Source organism: Ziziphus jujuba, chromosome 11, assembly GCF_031755915.1.
Source record: "Ziziphus jujuba cultivar Dongzao chromosome 11, ASM3175591v1".
Lineage (NCBI taxonomy): Eukaryota > Viridiplantae > Streptophyta > Magnoliopsida > Rosales > Rhamnaceae > Ziziphus > Ziziphus jujuba.
In genome coordinates, this window is record NC_083389.1 from 11,248,852 (window position 1) to 11,274,175 (window position 25,324).

Sequence of the window (25,324 nt, forward strand, 5' to 3'; positions counted from 1 at the left end):
AATTTGTTTCCACAAATTTATAGCACTTCAAATAATAACAGCAGCAACCCAGTGCATAAATGATAACTACGTGTCCAATACAGTATACAGAGCATTATACAACAAATGTGGAATTAATACAATGACAGATAAGAAGCAATACAGGATAGAGAGGAAAAAGGGAAGAATTACTTCTTGAACCTTCGGCAACGAACTGAGATGTTGGGCTCGCCCCGGACAATCAACATCTCCAACCTGGACCTAGAGGAACAGAATTTAAGAGTGTGAGATGTTAATCATCTCAGTAAGTGACCCTATCTACTGAACACCTTTAATATTAATAATATAAAAAAAATAAAGGAATTTAATTAAGCAATACCGAACAATTACATAAATAAATAAATAAACAATTGAGGTAACAATTTCTCTCAAAACCCTCAGTATTCACTCTGTTGGAAATGTTCCCCTTTTAAAACATTTTCACAAAACCCGATATTCGTACTTCCCGAAAACCAAGGAACCAAATAATTTAATAAACAACAATTAAATAAATAAATACCCCAAATATAAATAAACTGCAATAAATTATAATAAATAATTTTGTACTCTTTGGGGTTTGAAATTTCTATCCGAAAAATTTGTACTTGACGCACCACACCATATACCAGTGATGCCCTCCGATACCCAGCGTCCTGAGCACCGACTGGCGGGGAGATTAAAGAGAGAAACTTGCAAACGGCACTTCGGCGTCCCGACAGTACCGCTGCTGAAACCATCATCCCGGCCAAGGAGGGGGGGGCTGTGTGCACTATATAAGACTTGCCTACCCACGGTCCAATGGCAACTCACGGGTGAAATAATAATACTTGCGCGCTGAACCACATATACATATACCAGAACACCAATACTGTGTGAATGCGTCTAAAATAATTATTAAACCAACCGTACCGTTTTTCCAAAATTACCGTGGGAAATATACCAAATTTTCACAAAATACCATCCCACATATTTCCTTTTCACAATCCGGTACGAAAACATCAATAACAAATAAACCATAATTTTCTCGTAACACGAGGTGCAACAATTAAAATACTGCGGGCATAATTTATACAATTTAAACAAATATTTTCATAAAATATTTAACCCAATTATGCCCGAAAAATAATACTTAATACCACGTACGATTATTATTGAAATATACTTTGCTCATGCACGATAAATAAATTAAACCACAATAAAATAATACTCGGAAAATTCTTAGTAACCCAAAATTTCGTTTAGTATCAATGGGTAAAAATATATATATAAAATAATATTTTTTTTCCGACTATATTTAAATTCCACCACATGAGCATAATTTCAGGTACAAATTTAACAGCACATAAATACAATTAATTACCCCAAAAACATTTTCAAAGGTGGGTCACTCACCTGGAGCACGCAATTAAACCATGATCCACCATGGGATCAATTCCACGACTCACCGGTGCTCCTAGAATAAAATTCACAGACAGTCAAATAAATTAATATTTTATTCGGATAAATAATACCCGGTACCCGGGGGGTCAAACACAAACGTTATCCAAAATAGTCGAATAATATACCGAATCGAAGCTTGAGCGACGAGGATTACAAATCTGGTCTCCATCGACCCCAATTTCGCCGGAGGTGGCCGGAAAGCTTCGGTCGGTTTTCAATTCCTCGTATCTCACAAACCGCTTCGAATTTTTGAGATTGGAGGTCATATTTGGACTCAGAGGGGTCGAAAATGGTGGAATAGAGGTATGGGTCGGGCTGGGTTGGTCGGAAACGTCGAGAATCGCCGGAAAATTTCAAGTCGCCGCCGCGGACTTCACCGGCCCGATCTGGGCGCGTCCGACGGCGACTGGCCGGGAAATTTGGAGGCTGAGGTCGAGGAGAGCTGGGCTTCACCGATGACCGGCGCGTGTGGCTTTCCGGCGACTGGAATCCGACCAAACGGTCGGTCAAACAGAGAGAGGGAGAGAGTCAAAGGAGAGAGAGAGAGAGAAAAAAAAATTTCTGCGTGTTTTGCCTCTGCCGGGCTCGGGGAAGAAGAAGGGAAGAAAAAGAAAAGAAAAGAGAAAGGAGGTGTTTTCCCACGTGGGGAAAAGAAAAGAAAAAGAAAAAAAAAAGAAAAAGAAAAAGGAAAATAAAATAAAATAAAAATAATTAAATAATATTTAAAATAATATTATACATAAAATAACAATAAAATAATTTGGTATTAAACATGGTTGACACGTGGCATCTCACCATAATGACACATGGTCACCTTCATTAAGTCACACGTGGCACATCGTTACACGTTCAAAAATAATATTAAAATAATACGGTGTTTGAAAAACTCTACAGGTCCATAACTTTCAAACCACATGTCCAAATCGGACGTGCCACTAGTCTATGGACTCGTATCAACGAGCACTCCACAACCATGCATGAGTCAAAGCTCAACCTTGCATGAATAAAAAGTCAACTCCGGCACCCTTTGGACAGTTTGGACCTCAACTTGTTTTGCTCATAACTTTCAAACCGTAGCTCCGTTTTCAACGTGCTACTAGTCTAAGAACTCGTGCCAACGTGTATTTCGTAATGGTACCTCAGTCAACCTAGAATTCCAATCGGATCAAAAATTCAACTTTTGACCCCTTGGGTCAACGGTCAACCTCGGTCAACGTGCAAAAATTCCGACATGGTTCGGGACGGGGTGTTACAGTTTGTGGGTGTAATTGCTGAAGCAGCAGGTGTAATTGCTGTTTTGAAGGATAAGACGTAAGGTTGGTCATGCTCATGACTAAATTTTATATTTATTACCCATATAACTTTATAGAACTAGGTTAATTAATCTTTAGACAAGCATGTATTCTATCAAACTGTTCTAATAGTATCATCATCACTTGCTTATTCCCTTCTCTTTCTATTACGAAGAGAAAACTAATTTCTACTTACACATTTTTTATGTTATTTAATTTAATTTTTCTAAAGCCTAGTTGACAAATAATCTGTTTTGCTATTTGTGAAAATATAAATCATCTTTGTAAAAGTCATAAACTTCATATTTAATTTGATTATTGTTACATTTTACGCTTTGATATGTTATTTTGCAGCTGGACTAGACATTATTGATTAATATTTATCATTCTCTTGTTTCATTTTGATATGTTATTTTGCAGTTGGGTTAAACATTATTGATTAATATTTATCATTCTTTTGTTTTTCATTGGATATATTTTAGTGTTGACAAGTTAAGGAAGCTTTTGTTTGACAAGGATGCATACCATCAATTTTAACTTTCACTCGATCAAGTTAAAATTCAAAATAATGTACGTACATAAGCTTTTTCTCTCAGTTGGGAATCTGTCTGTAGTACTTAAGTACAAAAGTGCATGCATCAACCCCTTTTTAAAACGCTTATTAGTGAATATTAGGTATTGTGCTAATACAATGACTTTTGTGCTTGATTTATATGGTTTATTAATGAGCATGGTGGTTTATGCCATCCCAATATATAGTAGTTTCGCTATTGTGATATTGAGTCTATGCTCTAATTATTTTTCCTAGATTTTTTTTGCAACTTGACAATTATAAGCTTAGAGATGAAATTCGCAAAGAAAGACTACAGCTAGCGAGTTATTCTTTTTTTGTTATCTACTAGTTTTTGCTATATTAGTCATGCACAATTGGATTATGCATGGAGATATCTACTAGATTTTTTTTTAATTATATATATATCAGTCAAGCACTATTGAATTATGCATGGAGAAATAGATCCTGAATTTATTTAAACTCACAGGGAGAACTTCGAAAAGGAACCGCGCTTTGTGGAGCTCAGAAATCAGGTAATATTTATCTTGCTTTCTTTAGGTGGTGTCGAAATTATTGTATTGATTGTGAAACATTTTTTCCTGTTTGTATGGTACATGGTGCAAAATTATGAGAACAACAGAGATGGCTGCTGTAGAGGAGAAGCTACATGAGCTTGAGAGACAAAAGGAAGAAATGTTGAGGTTTGGTTCCCCTGCTTCCCTTCTCCAAAGGCTTCAAGGTATAGAATATGATAATTTATAGTTGGAAAGCTGAATTGCAAAGTTTCTTTGTGCTCAAGCTCAAGTTTCTTTCTGTTGTTTTGTACATAGTGGCTATGCTTAAACACGAAAGAATTAATGTAGAGAAGCCAAATTTGATAATAAGCTACTTTATCTTAATTACCTTTAACCTTTATTTTACTGGTGTTTGTATGCAGATGCAATGAACATGACAGATGAAGAATCTGAAAATCTGCGGAAGCAGCTTTTTGTGCATATATATAAGAAGCTTCGCACCATTTAAGCAAGCACTCATTCATCATGCAGCTAAAACAAATTCACTCAGTTGAATTGATATTATAGAAAGATATATACTTGGAACACATTGAAATCTTACTTCTAGTTTCAATGCATTGGCTAGATAAACATGATTGTCTGTGTATTATTTGGTTAAATATTTTCTCTTTGCTAGTATATCAGTTTTGACAGCATTTGTTCATGTACGTTCAACATTCATCGTGGTATGGTATTATATAGTTACAATTTTATCAGCTTTTGCCATAATTACATTTACATTTATGATTTTTAACTTGAAAAAATTGACGGATGCAGTCTATGCTTTTTAGGCTTTATCTGAAACTAAAACTAGCCTTTCATTTTGATGCACCGCTTCTACTTGTTTTGTCTTTGATTGGATAGTAATCTCATATTGGCTAATCTGATTATGAATCGACATAAATGTGAGTATAACTTCAATGTAAAAAGCTCAAAGCAGTTCCATGTTTAAGGAATAATACCACTTTAAACAATTACACCATGGATTTGATACCAATACAGCCTTTTGTAGGAACTGTAATATTCTCTAGTTTTTATTCATAAAACTTGTACATTTTTCGCTTGCTAATTCAAATTTAATTTTTAGTTTTTCTACATGATTCTCATGTCAAGATGAAGTGTAAGGACCCAATTTCATTATTAAATTCTCCATATTGTTTGAGGACCGAAAAAGCAAGAAATAAGAAGTATGAGAATTTAAATGGATGGTAATTGAGTTCTCAAATATTGGCTCTCTAGTTTGAGACGATTTGAACTTGTTTGAATGGTATGCATTGAAATTTATTTAATTTTAGATTGGAGACTTTTCCCAGCTTGAAAGCTTTTTTCAATCTCTTTTAAAATGCAGTTCCATGATAGTATGTCCATAATAGAGTAGTTAGGAGGGAATTAATTGTGCAGTTGTGGAAAATATTTAAATAAATGGATATGAAAGTGTTGAATAAATGGAACCATCTCCCCTTTTTCATCTACCCTCGTTTCTCATCAACTGTCAAATAAAGTAGAAAATATTTAAACAAATTGTTTTACCATCTCCCATTTCTCATCTACCCTCATTAACTTTTATCCCTCTCTCTTCCTCTCCTTGCTACCACATTCAATGAATCCTGTGTGTCTCCCTCTCTCTTTCTCTTTTGTTGGTTACGTACCTTTCAGCCTTTGTTCACATTGACCAACCATTGCAGAAAACACAATACCACCTTCAGTGCAGTTCAGTCTCCCTGCATACCCCCAACCTTTTGTGATAACAAAAAGACTGAAAATCTTCATTGTGAAGCCCATAGACTTCAAAAATGTGTAATTAAAGTGCACATTCGTGCACAGCAGAGTTAAAGATTTTTTGTATGTGTATATATATTTCCCCTTATATTGGATTCATTGTTTGTCACGTTTTGATATGATATAAAAGTGCAAGTTATATGTTGGTTTGATTTTATGTACAACAATCCATAAATGGTTCGGAAATTTCCATTTGAAAATTACAACCTTTGTTCGTTACATACGGTCCATCGATAATTACGAAACACTTGCTTGTTGGAAAATTTAATGGTGGTTCCATCGGTAATTACCGACATTCCATCGGTATATTTAATTTTTCAATTTTTTGAAAGCAAACCACCTCAATCGAATTTAACAACTTTGATAATGTTATTGTATACGAAGGACATGCTAAATGTAACTATATTTATGATCGTGAACAAAAGAATCCACAAATCACCACAATGTCAACATTGCATCCATTCAAGCTAATGTTATGTTATGATTTAGCACATGTGTCATAAACTTGACATCTTATTCTACTTGATCCACTATGTTTGTTAGAAGTTATGTGGGATGAACTTTTTTCCCTTTAGGGTGAAAGGAACTGGTGGAAGATTATTCACTCAATTGTATTTATGTTGTCAGCATATTATGATATGATAAAGCTCTTTCACTTTATGTTTCTATTCAAAATTTTAAGGACCATAAGGACCACAGCTGTTGTGGTTTGGATTATTGGTAGGTCCATGGTAGAAGCCGCATTTGATGATTATTATCTTCTTGGGGACATATTAAATGTTTTATATGAGAAGTCTATTTGCTGTTGATGTTTTGTGATATCTAAATATCCACAGTTATAATCTTTAGTTAACTTTTTATGCTTTTATTATGTGATTACTATGTTTAATATTATATTTGTTGATATTATATTGGTTTTGTTATAATTTAGCAGTTTTTTTTCCTTGCGTTAGAAGGCATGGTCTGCTATAATTATCATGAGGAGGAAGGGCAATACTAGAGTTTGTAATGTTTTTGAGCTGTTTTGTTTGCAGACATGATTGAAGAATTAATCAACAAGGGATATGAACGTCGAAATAACGCAGCTGCAATGCAAACTCTTGTTACTAATTGGTTGGAAAATATCATGCAAGAGCGCTCAAATAATGGCAGAGGCTTACGTGTTATTCCATTGAACTTATACGAGTTTCAAATTGTTGGCTATGGCATGTTCGTTGGAGTAGTCAACTTAGAAAATAAGACGTGCTCATGCAAGGAATTTGACATTGATGGATTTCCTTGTGTCCATGCAATTGCAGCATGTAAGCATCGACATATTTCTCCATATATCCTTTGCTCGGCGCATTACTCAGTTGACTCACTCCTGACGTATATTCAGAAACCATATATCCACTTGGAGATAAATGTCAGTGGCATACTCGAGATGATGTCATAAACCAGCTTGTACTTCCACCTAAGATTGACAAACAGTTAGGAAGACCAAGAAAGAAGAGGATTCAATCTGAGGAGTGTCTTCAATATAGATGCGAGAGATGCAAACAGATTGGTCACAGCAACCGATCATGCTTGGCCACCATACCTCTTGATAGCACTACCAACCAACAGCACCATTCAACCGAAGGACCATATATTGCTCTACGCTATATTAAGACAATGGGGGCATGTTATGCGGTATGCGTGTGTTATGCAATGTAGTAAGGAATGCAATTAGTAGCTCAATCGCTAACATGTGTTTTAGCATAACAGACGTTGGTTTTATGTGTTGTTTTGTTGGCAAAGTCACCTGTCATATTGTGTTTTTAAAATATCATTTTGTGTTCAATTTTTTGTAGGTTTCTTATTGTTTCACGAATGCTATTACTACCCAATGGTAATTACCGATGCATCTTCGGTAATTGATATTTATCCACCGTCGTAAAAGAATCACCACAATTCCATCCGACAACTTCAATCGTGTGTCTTTCCACCAAGAACAATCTAAATCTAGTTTTATTAATGATAACTGTTGACAAAGTAAGAGAAAAAACTACATTAATAAGTGAAAGCATTCAATTTGTAGTTGCTGGAAAAAATAGCGTAGGTTTCATCAGTAATTACCGAAACCCCTATGGTAATCATATTTTACCCATTTTTTGGCCCCCACAAGTCCCCTAATGTGTGTTAAATGCAAAAACATGCAAACTATACATTCTTCAATGATCCTAAAGACAAAAAACCCCAAAAGTTCTAAAAAAGTTCTCAAATTGGCACAAAAATATGATTACCGTAGGGCGTTCGGTAATTACCGATGAAACCTACGATAATCAATTTGTAGTTGCTGGAAAAATTACCGTATGTTTCTTTGGTAATTACCGAAACCCCTATGGTAATCACATTTTACCAATTTTTTGGCCCCCACAAGTCCCTTAATGTGTGTCAAATGCAAAAACATGCAAAATATACATTCTTCAATGATCTTAAGGAGAAAAAACCCCAAAAGTTCTGAAAAAGTTCTAAAATTGGCACAAAAATTTGATTACCGTAGGGCCTTCGGTAATTAGCGATGAAACTTACAATAATCAATTTGTAGTTGCTGGAAAAATTACCATAGGTTTCATCGGTAATTACCGAAACTCCTATGGTAATCACATTTTATCAATTTTTGGCCCCCACAAGTCTCCTAATGTGTGTTAAATGCAAAAACATGTAAAATATACATTTTTCAATGATCCTAAAGAGAAAAAACCCCAAAAGTTCTAAAAAAATTCTTAAATTGGCACAAAAAATTGATTACTGTAGGGCCTTCGATAATTACCGATGAAACCTACAGTAATAAATTTATAGTTGCTGGAAAAATTACCGTAGGTTTCATCGGTAAACCTCTATGGTTATCACATTTTACCAATTTTTTGGCCCCCACAAGTCCCCTAATGTGTGTTAAATGCAACAACATGCAAAATATACATTCTTCAATGATCCTAAGGAGAAAAAACCCCAAAAGTTTTGAAAATGTTCTCAAATTGGCATAAAAATTTGATTACCATAGGGCCTTCGGTAATTACCGATGAATCCTACGGTAATCAATTTGTCCTTACTCGAAAAATTATTGTAGGTTTAATCGGTAATTACCGAAACCCCTATGGTAATCATATTTTACCAATTTTTTGGCCCTCACAAGTCCCTTAATGTGTGTTAAATGAAAAAACATGCAAAATATACATTTTTCAATGATCCTAAAGAGAAAAAAAACCCCAAAAGTTCTGAAAAAGTTCTCAAATTGGCACAAAAATTTGATTACCATAGGGCTTTCGGTAATTACCGATGAAACCTACGTTAATCAATTTGTAGTTGCTGGAAAAAATTACCATAGGTTTCATCGGTAATTATCGAACCCCCAATTGTAATCATATTTTACCAATTTTTTTGCCCCCACAAGTCCCCTAATGTGTGTTAAATGCAAAAACATGTAAAATATACATTTTTCAATGATCCTAAAGAGAAAAAACCCCAAAAGTTCTGAAAAAGTTCTCAAACTGGCACAAAACTTTGATTACCGTAGGACCTTCGATAATTACCAATGAAACCTACGATAATCAATTTGTAGTTACTGGAAAAATTACTGTAGGTTTCATCGGTAATTACCGAAACCCCTATGGTTATTACATTTTACCAATTTTTTGGCCCCCACAAGTCCCCTAATGTGTGTTAAATGCAACAACATGCAAAATATACATTTTTCAATGATCCTAAGGAGAAAAAATCCCAAAAGTTCTAAAAAAGTTCTCAAATTGGCACAAAAATTTGATTACCGTAGGTCCTTCGGTAATTACCGATGAACCCTACGGTAATCAATTTATAGTTGCTGGAAAAATTACCTTAGGTTTCATCAGTAATTATCGAAACCTTTATGGTTATCACATTTTATCAATTTTTTGGCCCCCACAAGTCCCCTAATGTGTGTTAAATGCGACAACATGCAAAATATATATTCTTCAATGATCTTAAGGAGAAAAAACCCCAAAAGTTCTGAAAATGTTCTCAAATTAGCACAAAAAGTGGCCTAACATTGTTTGATCTTATGAGACACAAAGAGATATATATCTTGTATAGAGTGTTAAGCCTCTACTCAAGCCCACTTGCCCAGGCTCAATTGAGATTTCAATATAAAATTAATTGGTTCTGGATTGAAACCTTTCTTGGACCAAGATAAGTGTGCTTGGGCAAAGGCTGTAAACTCTCTACAAATGGTATTGTCTGGTGGATGGACTAATGAATTGAATGGTGGTAGGCCATATGGTGATCCGAATGGAGGAAAATTCTACTATTGACTGTCAAAACTTGATGATAGAAATTTGTGCAAATGTGGAGACTCCTTAATAAACCATGTACAACTTCTCTCTCTCTAACCAATGTCCCACCTCCCACACTTCAAATCCAATTTTCCTTTTTCTCTTACTAGTAACCCTTTAGTTTAACAGCTTTGCCCTAATTATTTTCAGCTGTCAGCTTTGTAAAAACAGAGGCTCGCATGGCGAAGAACAAGAAGAAGACAAGATATTGGAATTTTCCATAACTCCTCGGTTAATATAGGCAAGTGCGGCACATGCTTCCTTATCCCATGCGACCCTACTCTATACACACTATTCTTTTGCTCTTCCTTCTACAAGAGTTGTCAAACTTGCTATTGGCTTTGCTTCGGCATTTTCTCTCTGTTTATCTCTGAGATTCTTCAATGGTGTCCACTTTCATCTCACTTCCAAGACCTTTAATATGCAAACCCAACTCTCCTTCTTTCTCTAACCAGTGATTATTATTTTGTAATAAGCACTTGAAAATTATTGCCTTCGAATTTTTGGTTTACTTATCATTTATGTTTGACTGGCTTGTTTGCTGTGGATAGGCTCAAAAAGAAACTCATTGAGAATCTCTGCAATTTCTAAGAAATGGGAACCCGCTAAGGTATCTTTCTTTTTTATTTAGTGGAATACAGGACACATGGGGAAGTAAAATAAGGATATGAAAGTCATTTATAATTTTTTTAAGGTGAGAATGGGTATTAAAGGGTAAAATAAAAAAAGATCCAAAAAGTATGGGTAAATATCCTTAACCATCTTTAAAGAGGGGTATTGGGCCAAATTCCCCTATTTATGGATTTTATAAGCTGAATCCGATCAGAGTTTACGCTGTTCTTTCTTGCTTGTGTTCAAATTCTATCCCTTCCGTTTCCACAATACCAAACACGTAGGGTAGTACTAACACTGTCAGAGCTGCCACAGGAAAAAAAATATATATATATGAGGTGGTGTTTGGATTAGACCTTTGAAACATAAGACAAACTTTAAATAGTTCAATTTTTTCATAAGACAAACTTTGAAACATATAACTGTCTACCTAATTAAATTTTATTTGAATCTATGTGAAAGTATACATGTATGTATTGTTAGGAAATTGAGGTATAGAATGCGTTACAGTTGAAGCAGAAATTATAAAAATGAAAAATTTCTGTGTAAAATATTCAAATAAAATATATACAAAATAATTGATGAAATAATTAACAATTGTAGAAAAATTTTATTATAGTAAAAAATATAATAATTTTTTTTATAATAAAAAAAGCACAAATGACAATATTCTCTTTTATATACTTTCTCTAACAAAAGAAAAAAAACAAATATTTAGAAGAAAAATCTCCCTTATAATTCTCTCTCTAATACTCTCCTCTTTCTCTTTGTTCTCTATGTTTCTCTCATACCTCAAAATAGGATTCAATTAGCAAGGTATGGAAATACATATATATATATATATAGAGAGAGAGAGAGAGAGAGAGAGAGGTGTATTAGGCTGTTAAAGAGGATGAGGGGTGGAGTTGGTAAAATTCAAATTGAACTCCTTCTTTGCAAACTGTCAACAGTGGATGATTTGCCATCATTTCACCCTTTTGGTCAAACAAAAAGGCTTAAAGGATAAAAATGAATTTACTGCTGCATTAGTAGAAGAAAGAAGAAGCTTTTGTTGGAAAAATATATATATGAATATATATGTAAATACACAAGGATAAATTAAAATTACATAAAATAATTAAAAGTCAAATTTGTATGTTTTTTTGTTAATTGTGATCTGCTTCTTGATAATTTTATCAAAGTCTATGTAGTATTATAGTCTCCTTAAGATGTTTTGGGTCTACTGATATAGAAGTTTTCTGATGAACGTCTTTTAAAATACAACGGCTGTTAAGATCTTGGATACGACACCTTCAAAATTTTTTCTACATATCTTCACTTTACTATATTATGCAAATTACTGTAATTTTTCTTTAATTTTTTACGTATTTTTCAAAACTTTTTTTCTGTATTTTTTTAAAATTGAAAAAATATTAGAAAGTAATATGATCCCACAAACCTCTCAACATAGAGTATTTTCTCCCTTAAAATTCTCAACGCCTTTTTTCCATAATATTATTTAATTTTATTTAATCAAAAATTGATCAAATCCCTCGTTTAGTTTTCCAACCAAACCGTAAGAAAATTAAAAGCCCAAAGTTGGCCATTACAAATCATTCACTCATACCCAAAAGCTATAACAACTTTCCACTTCTTTGACCGGTCCAACGCTTCATTGATATGCAAAAGACAAAAGTGGCTTTACTAGCCGTTACATGTGTCTCCGTTAAACCAATGTGTGTCAGTTTGTTTACAGTGGGTTTCTACAAAGGGGCATCTAGTTGTTCTTCTATGGATTTGTTTTACTGCGACTTCTATCCCTTCCGTTTCCACAATATCAAACAAGTTGGGTAGTACTGCTGGAGCTGCCATGAAAGAACCCAAGAAAGCTGTGGAGCCTAGTCTGAGAGGACAGTGCCACCAAGAGTTCCAAGTCCTACACAGTAATTTGTTGAATTACGCTGTTTTTTTCCACAAAGTGGTCCTACATTTTTTTGTTTCTTGTTCTTGTTTGATAAGAATCATTGCAGAGGGCGAGGGCAATAAGGCATTTCATAAGAGCCAGTCACAGATTTCTTATAAACAATGCTTGATGCCACAAGACACTAGCGATGATGGAGCCTAACATTATTAAACTGTTGATAAAGCCAAAAGGTTATCATAAGCATTGTGGAGAGCCAATAGATAAATGGATCCTTAAATAAGATTTCTTCTACAGAATCCAAATTCGACAGTGAGCATGATTCTGAACATCAAGCACCGAATCCTGCATCTCCCCCATTGGGTTGCAGCTGAATATTGTTTCTGGTGATGCAGAAGAGGACGTGGATCGTGCCGATGAAGCAGAGATGTCAAATGATAGTTAATGCGTATCAAAGTGAGGGAATTGCTGTAATCATGGTAAAAAGTTTGACTTTTTAGAGTTCTCAATAGGCAATATTTGTCCGCAATAGATGACCGAATAAAGAGCTAAATCTTCGTATGAAGTGTAATGAAGGTGGTTAATCGTTAGTTATGTACATCCAGTATTTTTAGTTCACGAGAACTACTTAAGACTCTTCAGCAAGAGTTGATGACACGGATGTATGACTTTTTTACTGCCCTTTTCTGCAACATCTAGCAAGGAAAAAAAAGAAAAAAAGAAAAAAAGAAAAAGACCTCCTTGGAAAAGAAAGAAGTAGATGCATTTATTGTGTAGGACTGGAGCAAGGAAGAGCAGAGTTTATAGGAACGTTAAAAAAGAGAATAATTGTCTGAGAGGAAATGGAGATTTGGATTTTCTTAACAAATCCCATGTGAATGAGTACTCGGGGCAGAGGGAAGAGAATCAAGGAAATGAAGATGAATCTAACCTCGTGAGTAAAGTCTATGATGTTCAATTTCACAAATTTATAACGTTGATATAGAATGTGAAGAAAAAAGGATATCTGTAACAGGCTGGATGCCTCATGTACCAGCAATTCAAAAGAAAAAAAAATTGTTGTGCGAAGACGAACACAAAAAAGAACACATAAAATCTTATCTGATCCGGCTTACAAGAATTTCTACATTCTCATTTACAATATTTTTCTTATCCTTAAATATAATTTTTCTACTACGTATTTAAAATTGGGAAAGAATCAGATTTCAACGATCTCATATTCCTTGTAATTGCATTTTTAAATACTTGGCATTTTTTTTTTTAATTTTTTTTTCAGCATCACCCATTTTGAACAAATCTCTTTGAATTGCATGGGCTATGGCAACCTCAGCATCACCCCCATTCAATGTTCTTTCTTCTTCTTCTTCTTGCTTTCTTCCATGTCACACCTGAAGCAGAAGATAATATATGAAAAAACTATACTACTTGGTGGATTCAAACACATATATAACCAAACAAAACCCCTAGCTTTTAATTCATGTAAGGTTACCATCAACCCAAAAGTTTAAGCTGTTAGAAAAAAGTCCAACTAATTCATCAAGCTAACACAAAACACTCACCGATCGAAAATACCAAGTGGGGAACCATTAGAGAAGCCATGTGGATTAACTGAACCCAATTTGTTTCTAAGACTTTTAGGTAGAGTTGCACCCTATCTTTTCCAACATTTCCATCTCTTAATGCTTTTTCATAGTTTGCTAATTTTATACTTGCGACATCTAACATAGGAGATGCTCATGCTCTAAAGCCCACAATTCACCTACAAGAATTTTTACATTGACTGTATTAGTCTCTCATTATAAATTAGGATACAACATTGTCCTTCAAATAATACACAGTTTCCACGTTGTCATTCAGAAAGAATTGTTGTTTCCTTTTGTTAATTATTTAAGCAAATTGATAGTTCCAGTCCCTGGAAATAATGGTAATAAGAGGAAATGAGAAAATAAGATTTCTAATAAATAAAGAAAAAAAAAATTACCTGGACTGGACATATTATTCCATGCTCGCAAATGGCAAAGATGAAAATACTGTATCCATAGAAAACAGATTAAAAATCTTATTATAATGAGCGAGCCAGCTCCTGAAAAACCATCCCTCTGTGCTCAAAATTTCTGAATTCATCAAAGCTTGCACATCCTGGGCTTAATACCACAGCATCCCCTGCAGTACTCAAAAGTTATGTAAATGTTCTAGATATCTACACGTTAAGAAAGCTAAATTTTATAATTTTGAAAATATCAGAGACACTAAATAGAAATAAAATAAAGCGGTTCGAGTAACATATGCTTTGCAGCAACTCTAGCAGAAAAAAAACCTGGTTTTGAGATCGTCCTAGCACAGCTGACTGCGTTCTTCAGATTTGCAGCTCTAATACAGGGAATTCTAAGCCCATTATTGGACAATGTTGTCTGAATGAGTGTCCCCGAAGTCCCAAACTTGAAATGCAAAGAAAGCATAACTAAGAAACTGACCGATAAAAATTAAGAAGAAGATACAGCTACACAGACAGTGCAAAACGAGTAAAGATCACATACAGTGATTACGCATCTATGGTAATTAAGCAGTTCGACCAACTGTTCAAAACCATTAGATTCTAATCCATCTAAGACCTGCAAAAGAATAACTATGATTGATAACTCAAATAAATACAATACACACTCTCTCTTTGATCTTCAAAGGGTCGATACAATTGAAGATTGAAAATTTTTAAATCAGGGTATTTTGAATTTTCATATGCCTTTTCAGAAGCTTTCAAGTTCTGTCATCTAATGTAAAATTCCCGTACATACAAGAATTGACCTATCCGAGCATGAGAAACATAAATGTTGAGAACCTGAGAATGATTGGCAGTCATAACCATGAACTGAACTTACATACGCTCAAATTTTACTTAGGAAAAACTAACATATGTTCAAATGGACCTGTCTCGAGATGAGAATTAGTATACTAATGATTCAAACTCCAATGGAACAGCATCAACACATGCAGATGAGAAGAAGATTTAATTGTAACCTTTGCAACTCCACCAAGTAAAATCACAGACTTTTGTCTTCTTAGACCCATTAATCCTGCATATGTTGCTTCAGCATTAGTTGCCTTGCTGTCATCCACCCAAGTAACCCCATGGACATCCTTGTATACTTCATTAAACGAATAAAGAATGAATAGTCAAAGATGAATCAAGCTCAAGAAAATACTGAATATTTCCCGAAGATTGGTATAAAAGCTTATACAAACAAACTTCGGCATAATTTCCTCCAGTTGTTTCAGTGAATAATTTGACAAAGGATAAGTTATTGATGATTTCCAATGAGTAGGAAGTGACAATTAAGCACAACACTTTGTAAGTTCATCGTACAGCTATAGAGACTGAAATTATAAGTACTAATGCATTAAAAGAAAAAATCCACTGAATTAAAACATCAAACCGTTGAAGGGATGAGTTTATAACTGAATTTCAAAATAACCTTTAATCAAAAAAGAAGAAATTATAGTGTGAATATACACTCAACTATTTCATATCCATTTATTTGAAATTTTCAAGATGCAGATCCACTAATTCTAACACTAGTTATATCTTCCAAACTTTATCTTCTCCTTGATCGGCGGATTATACAAATATCCTATTACAGTATACAGAAGAGAGTAACATAAGATGATCATACAAAAATTATTTATTCACCACAGAGAGTACTATCTGTTTCTGCTTACCAATTTGCATCCGGTGTGGGGGTGGTCTTAATTTTTCAATAGTTGAACCTATAGCTTCAATATCAACTCCAACATTCAGACCAATAATAGATAATGCAGCCACTGCAGCATTTTGATAGTTGTGTGTCCCCATCGCTTTTAATGCACCCAACTGTAGTTGAGAAACAACCCCCACTGCAGGAACTTCAAAACTTGAAACTTTTGCTTCGGAATCAATCTAATCAAATAAGTTATTACAATCAATTTCATATTGGTAAGTGAAAGAAAATAAAAGAAGGGAACAGATAACAAAGTATAATTACCAATATAACTTGAACTGTTTCCAGCACACTTCTTTCACAGTTAAATGCACTGTGAAGAGAAACCAAGCACATCATTTCCACTAAAACAATTTCTAATGCTAAAAAAATTTCTCCACCAGTGACCAGGGACAGATGAGTGGTAGATTTACTAAAAAAAATGTTGTCATTCATTTCTAAAACAAAATGGAATATCAGATAACCCCAAGCCAACTAATATTCCTAGCTCTGAAGCCATAATGTCTTGAGTACAAAAAGTACAAATTTAATCAGCAAGCACAAGAGGATTACTTCTTACTTTAACACCAGGATAGGCTCCTATCCAAGCAAGATTTAGTTCATCCATGTGTTCTGCAATTGCTTCATTCAAATGCTCGTTACCTATAAATGAATACATAACAGTCCGTAAGAATAAAAGCCCCAGCCATATATAGACAAGATAAAGTGCAAAAGGTATGCATATAATGAAATGCTGATAGAAAAGCATATCCTTATCAAACATTCTAAGGATTCTACCATGGTTTCATAAATAGTCTACCTCGATTCTTGCTTTAGGCATTAGCAGTAATATACAAAAGTTCATAATTCATATCATCCAGAAACATGTTAGAAACTACAAAATATATTTATGCAACTTACCCAAAAAATAATAATAATAATAATATATTTATGCAGTTTGACTTGCAAGTACTTAATTATCTTTCAACCACTGAACTGCTAGATATTAAACAAGTCTGTTATCTACAATTAAAGAAAGTTACACTCTCTTGGCTAAACTACCTCAGACTTCTTGAGTTTCCAACCTATAATCCTCAGTCTATGGGATTAGGGAGACCCCATTATTATTAGTAGGTCATGGCTTGTTAGTAGACAAGTTAATGACCAACACACATGAGAGATTATATTTCTCTTCACGAGCTAGTTCAATGAATATCATTATAGGTTTGCAATCCATATAGGTTATGCCATCAGGAGCCTAATTTTTCCTTCCAATTAGATTATGATAGAATAACAACAGATGGGATTATCCACTCAACTGACTCAAGTTAAGAGCACTACAGAAAACTGAATCTTTTACCATGCTTTGAACCAAAGTCCAATCCCACCTGCCAAATCTAAAAAGAGAGTAGATCATTTTATGCAGACAGAAAAGAAAGAAAAGCATAAAATCAATGTACATTTGCTTGAGAAATGACTATGTGCATACCGAATGGAAGAAGCCCCAGCCTGGGATGGGACATGTGAGAAAATAACCGGCATTTTAGCGCTGCATAGTTTCTCATTGTCCCGTGCCTTTCTAAATGATCAGGTGTAAGGTTTAGCACTACAGCAACCTCCAAACATGTGCATAACATTCTTAGGAACCGAAAAGTATTAAATTTGCCAACACAGTTAAAAAGAAACTTTTCAAACCCAACTCACTGAAGGGCAGAAGTGGTTGTTAGGAATCTCCATTTGGTAACTGCTAACCTCGACTACTGCAACCTGGAAAAATTTAGTGTCTTTAAATTGTTTGCTCCAATCTTCACATGCGCAAAAATTGGCACAAGAGATCCATAATTCCTCATAGTATTTAATAATGCTGTTGAAAATTTGATTTCATAAATAAAATTGAACAAAAAGGTAATACCAACCAAACAATTAATATTACCTGAAACTTGGGTTTTAAAGAAGGTGATGCTATGCATTGGAAAGCAGCTTCTGAGAGTGGATTTCCAAGGTTACCCCCAACAAATGCCTCAATGCCCAATTCACAGTTAGTACTAGAAAAGCCCAGCTATCCAAGCGATTCTGCTTAACATTACAACTGGCTCCTTTGAAAGACAGTTTTTGCGAGTTTAATTGCGAGTACTTTTACATGGATGATTTACCTTCAAGACACATAGAATGGGTTTTTGGGAAAAATGGAGATCCTAAAATTTGAGGGAATGTTAAATGCCACTTTTAAATGTTGTTAGTTATCCCTCCATTTTTGTTAAAGTTCTGTCAGCTTCTTCCATCAGAGGCCACACAATCCAGTTAGTACCAGAAAAGTGCTCAAAACATTGCAGTTTTTACTTATTAGCCATCAATGTACATTTCCACTTTCATTTTAATTTAGGAAATGTTTCCTGGTTAAACAATAGGTTGTTTGTTAGATTAGAACTGGTAATAATATGGAGAATTCAGTGATAAAGCTACAATGAATAAAGAAAAAAATAATATGAGAGAATGTAGAACCTGTCCAGCAAAAGTAACGACTGTTGATTTTCCATTGGTTCCTGTCACTGCTAAAATCTTGACACTTTTTGGAAGAATTTCTGCTGCAAAATCCAACTCAGACATTACCTGCTTTCCCTGCATTTTGACAGCAAAAAAGAGCACCAAAAAGTTCAAATAATTTAAATCCAAATTAAAGTCACTGAATTTAAGAATAATACATTACATAAGAACTTATGACAACACAGAAAAATTAAATGACTTTGGCATTTCCAAAAGAAATAGTTCCATTGCTTATATCTTTGTAGGATCCAAGTTAATGCCAATATAGAAATGGTTTCTGAGTTAACAGATATAGTATCTTATACCACGCCTTAAAATAAAACATGGATGTTCGTGATTGTAAAAAAACATGCCATATCATAAAGCAAAGCAACTATCATTTGCCCTGAGGAATGGAATATATCAATTGGTCATTACATATGTGAAATAACCTTGTTTTCTTCTATGTCCTGAGAAGATCTGATTCTCTACTGACTTACTGAATGCAACAAAGCGGAAAGACCATGGTTGTCCAAGGGAACTCCAGGGGACACAATCACCCTGTCCACGCCATTAAGTAGCTCTTCATCGAAGTATCCCAAGATTGTTCTCAAACTTCCACTATGCATCTCAAAAAGAGGATCTTGCTGTAACCAATGAGGAATCTCACTATAGGATTCAAAATGGTTACATAGAAATTAACAAAAAAATATTTCTGTGAAAGTTATAGATGTCTACACCTCTAACAAACCCAAGTTCTCATTACAGTCAACGGCTACAACTGAAGCACCTCTAGCTAGAGCAAGCCTTGTTGCAGCTTTTCCAGATTTTCCTAAACCAACAACCTGCATTTAAAATGAATACTTTAATTCATCCCAGTTATACATATTGCATATCCAACAAGACAGCACAAACATGGTATAATTAAGCGTGACACACTTATTCTCCACCAACCACACATGATTCGTATTTGAAAGTAAAAATTTCAGATTATCACACTGAGACTATTTCAGTAGTCCTTCTTTATGTAAATTGTCTATCACATATTCATAAATAACAAATACATATATTATTTGTCTTCTTTGGCTTATACATTTTAAAATTTTGGATCCCCTCCAAATTGTGGTGTTCCTCAGAACCAAGAAATCCCAGTTAAGTTAGAAAAAATTAACTACCCAAATTAAATTCTTAACTTTTACTCACTCATAACTACTACCCATATATTTTTTCTCACAAAATGCATTAACATGCACTTTGTATGAGTTAGCTACGCTGTTAAACAAAAATAAAAATAAAAATGGCTCCTGTATTTTATGCTCAGATTCTCACAGCATTATTCGTTCTCTCTTTCTCTACATGTATAATATGGATAGATTATAAAAAATAAAAAATAACAATGAAAGCATGAAATAGAGATGAAAAGTTTACTTACAGCAACGGATTGGCCTTGAAGGTCCTGAGTAGGAGCGCAAGCTTTGATGGTGGTTGGAAGTAAGCTCTTAAATTTGGGATTCTGACATCCATTGCTGGCAAGATGCAGCTTCATGGCTTATAACTCTCAATCTTCTTCCAAAATAAAATTCTAGATTCTAGTTTTCTTCACTTGGTTTTTTTCCTTTTAAAGGTCCAATTTCTCTCTCTCTCTCTCTCTCTCTCTCTCTCTCTCTCTTAAGTACTTGGACTACAATTTGTAACTTCCACGTCCACCAATCTTCTTAAAATCAGCGCCTCCCGGCGAACACTACTGTTTTAAAATGGTAAAGTATAATGAATTTCATAATAAATAATAAAATAAAAATAAACGATTAAGGCTAAAATTCATTTTTAGCTCTTCTATTTTAGATTATTTACAATTGCATCTTATTTCCGAAAATTTTATTGTAACCTTCAAATTTCTAATTTCATTTCTGTATCAAATTAGCCCCTTTTATATATCAATTTAGCCTCTTTTAGTAAATATATAAATCTGACTAATAGTTTGACTTGTTAAATTGATTGAAGTGAAACAGATACTAAAAGTGAAGGGGCCAATAATGAAAATTTTTAAAAATAAAAATGCATTTGTGCAAAAATCCAAAACAAAATGGTTAAATTGAAATTTAGTATATAATTAATTGATTAATTATAAACATTTTAGAAATCTTAGAACTTGAAAAAATTTCTTAGAATACTTTGTATTGATATTTAAAACCATAAATCCCAAAATTATTTGATAAGAATGATTCAAAACAAATATTTTGGAAATTACAATCATTTTAGAAAATTATAAATATTTTAGGAAAATACAAAAATTTTGATAAATTAGAAACATGCTTGAAAATCATAAAAGAATATTTTAGAAAATTTAGACCTTGATTTTTTTTTTTTTTCAAATAAACATTTAACTTTTAGAATATTTTTTATTTTAAACTTGAAATTATAAAATTTTAAATGATTCGATGAGAACGATTTAAACCAAAAATTTGGGAGAAAAGCAAATATTTTTTGAAAAGTATAAATATTTTGGAAGGCTCCGTTCCTTCTTCTAAAAACCCTTAGCTCATACTCTGGCAATTTTTCATACACGTTAAGAGCTATTGATTTGCTTTGATTTCGCAGACAAAAATGAGCTGGGACTTGATCTTCTGGATAATCTGCTTCGCCATTGACCTAGGCCTCCTTGCTTCCACCTTCTATCAGGTTATTTTATTTATTTATTTTTGTAAATCTCCTAAAACCATGAACATCAATTAGTTATTTATTATTATTATTATTATTATTATTTTGGTAGCGACTGTGGATTCTTTATTCAATTCTCTGCCTGTTTGGCTGCCGAGAAAATACTTAGAAGTAGAAACTTTATTTCTTTCCTCCTTCATAGCTTCTGTGTGTAATCAGCATTTTCGGAAACCAGTTATATGTTTGTGGATATTATTGTAGGAAGGACACTTATTAGGGTTTTGGGGAATTTCTTTCTCTGTCCCTGTGGTTTCCAAACAGCGGAGCATCACTAATTTGTTTGCTCATTTAGTTGAGCAACCTAGAATGATATTCAAGAGAAGGCGCTTAAGTTGAATTTATCAAGATTAAGATTAACTATACTGTATCTTTTTTGGTGATCACGCTATATGCATCAAAAATCGCACTCATTCATTATTTGAAACATATCTTGATATTATTTTCCTGCTTATATTACTGTAATTAAGACTTTCTCTATTTTCTTCTTCTTTAATCAATACAATTGACATCTATTTTGATTATCAGTTCTTCTAATGTGAATGTGTGGTACCTGAACAAGGAATCGGCGGGAAATTTTATGCCGGTTGAAATTTTATTTACTGGATTGAATGTGGCTTAAATATTTTATTGCATAGATACGGATTCAGCCAGCATCAGAAGAACCATATCTATGCACTGTAGTTGGTCTATCTAATCTATAAGATTGTACAATATTCTTTTTCTTGTAGCTGGTGATTTTGACGGACTTGGAGGCTGACTATATAAACCCTTTTGAATCATCTTCCCGCATTAACTCTTTGGTGTATCCTGAGTTCATTGTGCATGGAGTTCTTTGTGCACTTTTCCTCTTGACATGGCACTGGTTCTTGTTCCTAATTACTCTTCCCATGTCTGCCTATTTCGTGATGCTGTAAGTATTATTTCACATTATTATTTACTTTTTGTTGTCAATATTGTGCCTGTTTTATTGTTTTTATCATCTCTTCACATTTGAATGTATGCCAAAATCAAGATTCTATTCACTTAATTATTGAGCAGAACCAAATTTCTTGTTTCTATATTGCGTAGCTAGTGGTTTTACTGAGCTTGGTGTGCTTGTGTTTTATGTAAACATACTGAAGCCCAAATGTTGACTTTGGACTGTATGATGCTTAAGAAGCTTTTCCATATTGGGGACTTACTTGTAAGATTCAACAGTTTTAAACTTTATGTATAGCTTACATTTATTAGATGAAAATATTGCAGATCTATCACCAAACATTAGTGGTAAAATTGTTCGGATGATCAATGCATCTGTAGGTCATAGGATTTTGACTTGCACTGTTTCGTAACTCTCCCTTTTGAGAATGTATTTGTTAAGAAGCCACTGCCACTCCCAAAAGCTTGGTACACTTCACACAGGCACACTCATATGCTTACAACTATAATACAGTAGAAAATCTCTCGTATCAAATGCAATTAGTTTATGAATGGCATGGGATGTCTTTTTTGGTTCATGATAGATGCCAAGAATTAGCGCTTACAGAAAAAATTCTATTGAATTAACCTTGGTCTGCACCTGTTGTGACAGCAAGTAAACTAAAGAAATGAAGTAAATCTCAATCTTCCTATGAATTACCATCTGTTTTAGATGCTAACTATTTATGTTTGCATCTTTTTATCTATCTATGCTTTTGTTGGCTGGATTTGAGCTGGCATCTTTCCCATGTTATATCCAATCGTTTTCTGTGATTCAGGTTTTTGAAGCGCAAGCATCTTGTTGATGTTACTGAAGTGTTTAGGCTTCTAAATGCTGAGAAGAGATTGAGGAAATTGAAGCTTGCATTCTATCTGGGTCTCCTTGTTATAATCATCTTCAGGTTTGTTCTTCACTGAATATATGGAAGATTTATATCTGCTTACTTTTATCCGACTGGAATGTATTTTGTTCTCTTTTTTCACACCCCCCCTCCCCCCTTTTTTTTTTTTTTTTTTTTTTTGGGTTTATTTTTCTAATTGAGGGTTTCCTTACTGTTTTCCTTTAGAACTTTCACTGCTGGAAAAATATCACTTCAGAGATCCGAGTTTGGAGAATTAGATCTTCGCTCTTCTTTTCTAGTATTCTAGAATCTTCACTTTGTAATGTAGTCTGAATATGTATCTCTTTGACTGCCCTGAAAAAATTCATCTTGTCACGTGAGGGATTAACTTGTTTTTACATTTTTTGTATTTTCGTTGACTTTAATAAATTAAGAATGCATATATTCCTCTGCTAGAGTTATTTTTTCTTCATCATGATGAATGGATAACCTCAATTTTAACAAAAGGGAAAAAGGTGTCATAAAACATGCTGGCTGCCTGTTTACCAAGCAATTTCCGCTTCTATATAGAATTGCTGTCTGTCTCGTAGCCTCTGAGCCTGATACTCTAGGGGTGTGCATTATATATTGAAAGGAGATATTTTCTAATTCCGGCGGAAAGGAAGAAAGAAAAAAAGAATTACTAATGGTCTCTGCTCTTATATTGTAATATTTACATGATGCTAACCTGTTTTCATTCTTTACTTTTGATTTCTTTGTGTGTTAAAGATTGCAGTTTGTCATTGGTTAGCTGTTTATGTAAGAAGGACTTTGATATGATTGTGATTATGTACACTGCCACTTGGGTAGATCAACATGATGGTTTAACATGCAGAGATAGTGCATTGTTACTCCCCTGAGGGGATCATGCATTGGATGTTTGAAGGAGAAATTACATATTTAGCTAGACTAGGGTCGAGGAACATGTTTACACAGGACATTAGAAAAATAAACTGAAAACCACAAGGTAACATGGAGTATTACGCATCTAGGCTAATGACGTTGCATGAAGGCATAGAATATCTTTAGTTTGTGGACTTTCATACTGGATACTCTTCTTCTTTTCTTGCTCTTTTCAGTTGCATTTTTAACTGGAGAATTGGACAGATCCAGTAAAATCTTTTTATGACTTTGAAATCTTCCATGATCTATGAACTCCTTTTTATGGTAAATAATAAATGCCTCTATTTCTTTATGTGCTCTCCCTCTGCCTTGTCTCTGTGTTTTTGAAATGCTAATCATAAATCTTAATTTGCAGGCTTACATTATCTGCTTTCAACTCTTTAACTAATGAGGAAGATGCTGTGAATATATTTTGATTTTCCACTGACAGTATGATAGCAACTCATTGTAAGTTTGTTCCATGTACTTGATGACTGAGAAAATGTGAATTTTGGGCCTTCTAGCCTAGGGGGATGGGTGCATAAAAGCTAAAGATTAGGAGGGGGGGAGGGGGGGGGGGAGGAGGGGAAACCTTCAATTTGTATACTTTCTACGTATTGTTAACCGTAACCCTTTGATTTGGCATGGAGAGCATTGCCATTGAGGCATGACACATTGATATTGGTAATACTTGTGTCCGGACCTCAAGCACTCAGGAATCAAGATGAAAATGTCTGCTTTGTGAAAAGCTTTATGAAAATACGCATGACTATATTTTTGTTGTCTATCTAAGTTTTTGATGGTTCGATAGTATATTTTTATATTTGTACTGAACCTTATACTCGTATTGCAAACCTATTTGTGATATCAATATATATATATATATATATATATGTATAGCCGCATGAGCGTCACGCTAGAAAGTGTTATACTAAAAGTGCTTTGCATGTCTACAGTCATTCCATGTGTCCAACTTCTATTAATCACATTCCTCCAATGACGAAATCGGGTGCTGTCTGCAAAATTTTCCTATCTCTTTAAAATTGTTGCATTGGAATTGACCATTGCAAGTCTTGCTCGGTCAAATTGGATTTTATTAAAAATTAATTGGATTTAATAATAGTCCAGGGTAATCCAATACCGTTAACCATGACGC

At 34.0% G+C, this 25,324-nt stretch overlaps 2 protein-coding genes and 1 long non-coding RNA gene across 5 annotated transcripts; 2 read left to right on the forward strand and 1 right to left on the reverse strand.

The window, feature by feature from the left end:
* Nucleotides 1-3,724: 3,724 nt before the first annotated feature.
* On the forward strand, nt 3,725-4,573 carry LOC125419507 (uncharacterized). Its single transcript, XR_009634738.1, has 2 exons — nt 3,725-4,042; nt 4,241-4,573. It is a non-coding gene; the product is annotated as an uncharacterized LOC125419507 (long non-coding RNA).
* Nucleotides 4,574-13,548: 8,975 nt separating this feature from the next.
* Nucleotides 13,549-20,525, reverse strand: LOC107432417 (uncharacterized). The gene is made up of 15 exons (XM_048465651.2): nt 20,163-20,525; nt 19,471-19,575; nt 19,231-19,377; nt 18,705-18,826; nt 18,141-18,246; nt 17,912-17,974; nt 17,697-17,823; nt 16,788-16,870; nt 16,191-16,407; nt 15,492-15,619; nt 15,014-15,088; nt 14,794-14,914; nt 14,458-14,639; nt 14,036-14,235; nt 13,549-13,864 (listed from the first exon to the last, which is right to left on the reverse strand). The coding sequence occupies exons 1-13, from the start codon at nt 20,274-20,276 to the stop codon at nt 14,539-14,541; spliced, it is 1,509 nt and encodes a 502-aa protein (XP_048321608.1). The 5' UTR covers nt 20,277-20,525; the 3' UTR covers nt 13,549-13,864; nt 14,036-14,235; nt 14,458-14,538.
* A 610-nt stretch (nt 20,526-21,135) lies between these two features.
* On the forward strand, nt 21,136-25,065 carry LOC107432413 (protein cornichon homolog 1). 3 transcript variants are annotated; one of them, XR_003053128.3, is made up of 5 exons: nt 21,137-21,409; nt 22,177-22,358; nt 23,185-23,307; nt 24,366-24,453; nt 24,545-25,065. XR_003053128.3 is itself a non-coding variant. In XM_016043542.4 (4 exons), exons 1-4 carry the CDS (start codon nt 21,335-21,337, stop codon nt 23,552-23,554), a joined length of 462 nt encoding a protein of 153 aa, XP_015899028.1. In that variant the 5' UTR covers nt 21,136-21,334; the 3' UTR covers nt 23,555-23,702. The 3 variants fall into 3 exon arrangements, 2 of the variants coding, with proteins under 2 accessions (XP_015899028.1, XP_015899029.1); XM_016043542.4 differs by lacking the exons at nt 24,366-24,453; nt 24,545-25,065 and adding an exon at nt 23,473-23,702 and having other exon boundaries at nt 21,136-21,409; XM_016043543.4 differs by lacking the exon at nt 24,366-24,453 and having other exon boundaries at nt 21,153-21,409.
* The last annotated feature ends 259 nt before the right edge of the window (nt 25,066-25,324 follow it).

What these genes read in the sequence shown, in the direction of transcription:
- LOC107432417 (XM_048465651.2), bottom strand. Translation starts at nt 20,276, where the DNA reads ATGAAGCTGCATCTTGCCAGCAATGGATGTCAGAATCCCAAATTTAAG. An exon ending in TTCAAGGCCAATCCGTTGCT is followed by an intron (nt 19,576 to 20,162) that starts GTAAGTAAACTT and finishes TTTTAAATGCAG; the next exon opens with GTTGTTGGTTTAGGAAAATC. An exon ending in GCTGGGGCTTCTTCCATTCG is followed by an intron (nt 16,871 to 17,696) that starts GTATGCACATAG and finishes ATTCATTTATAG; the next exon opens with GTAACGAGCATTTGAATGAA.
- LOC107432413 (XM_016043542.4), top strand. Translation starts at nt 21,335, where the DNA reads ATGAGCTGGGACTTGATCTTCTGGATAATCTGCTTCGCCATTGACCTA. An exon ending in TCTGCCTATTTCGTGATGCT is followed by an intron (nt 22,359 to 23,184) that starts GTAAGTATTATT and finishes TCTGTGATTCAG; the next exon opens with GTTTTTGAAGCGCAAGCATC. An exon ending in CTTGTTATAATCATCTTCAG is followed by an intron (nt 23,308 to 23,472) that starts GTTTGTTCTTCA and finishes GTTTTCCTTTAG; the next exon opens with AACTTTCACTGCTGGAAAAA.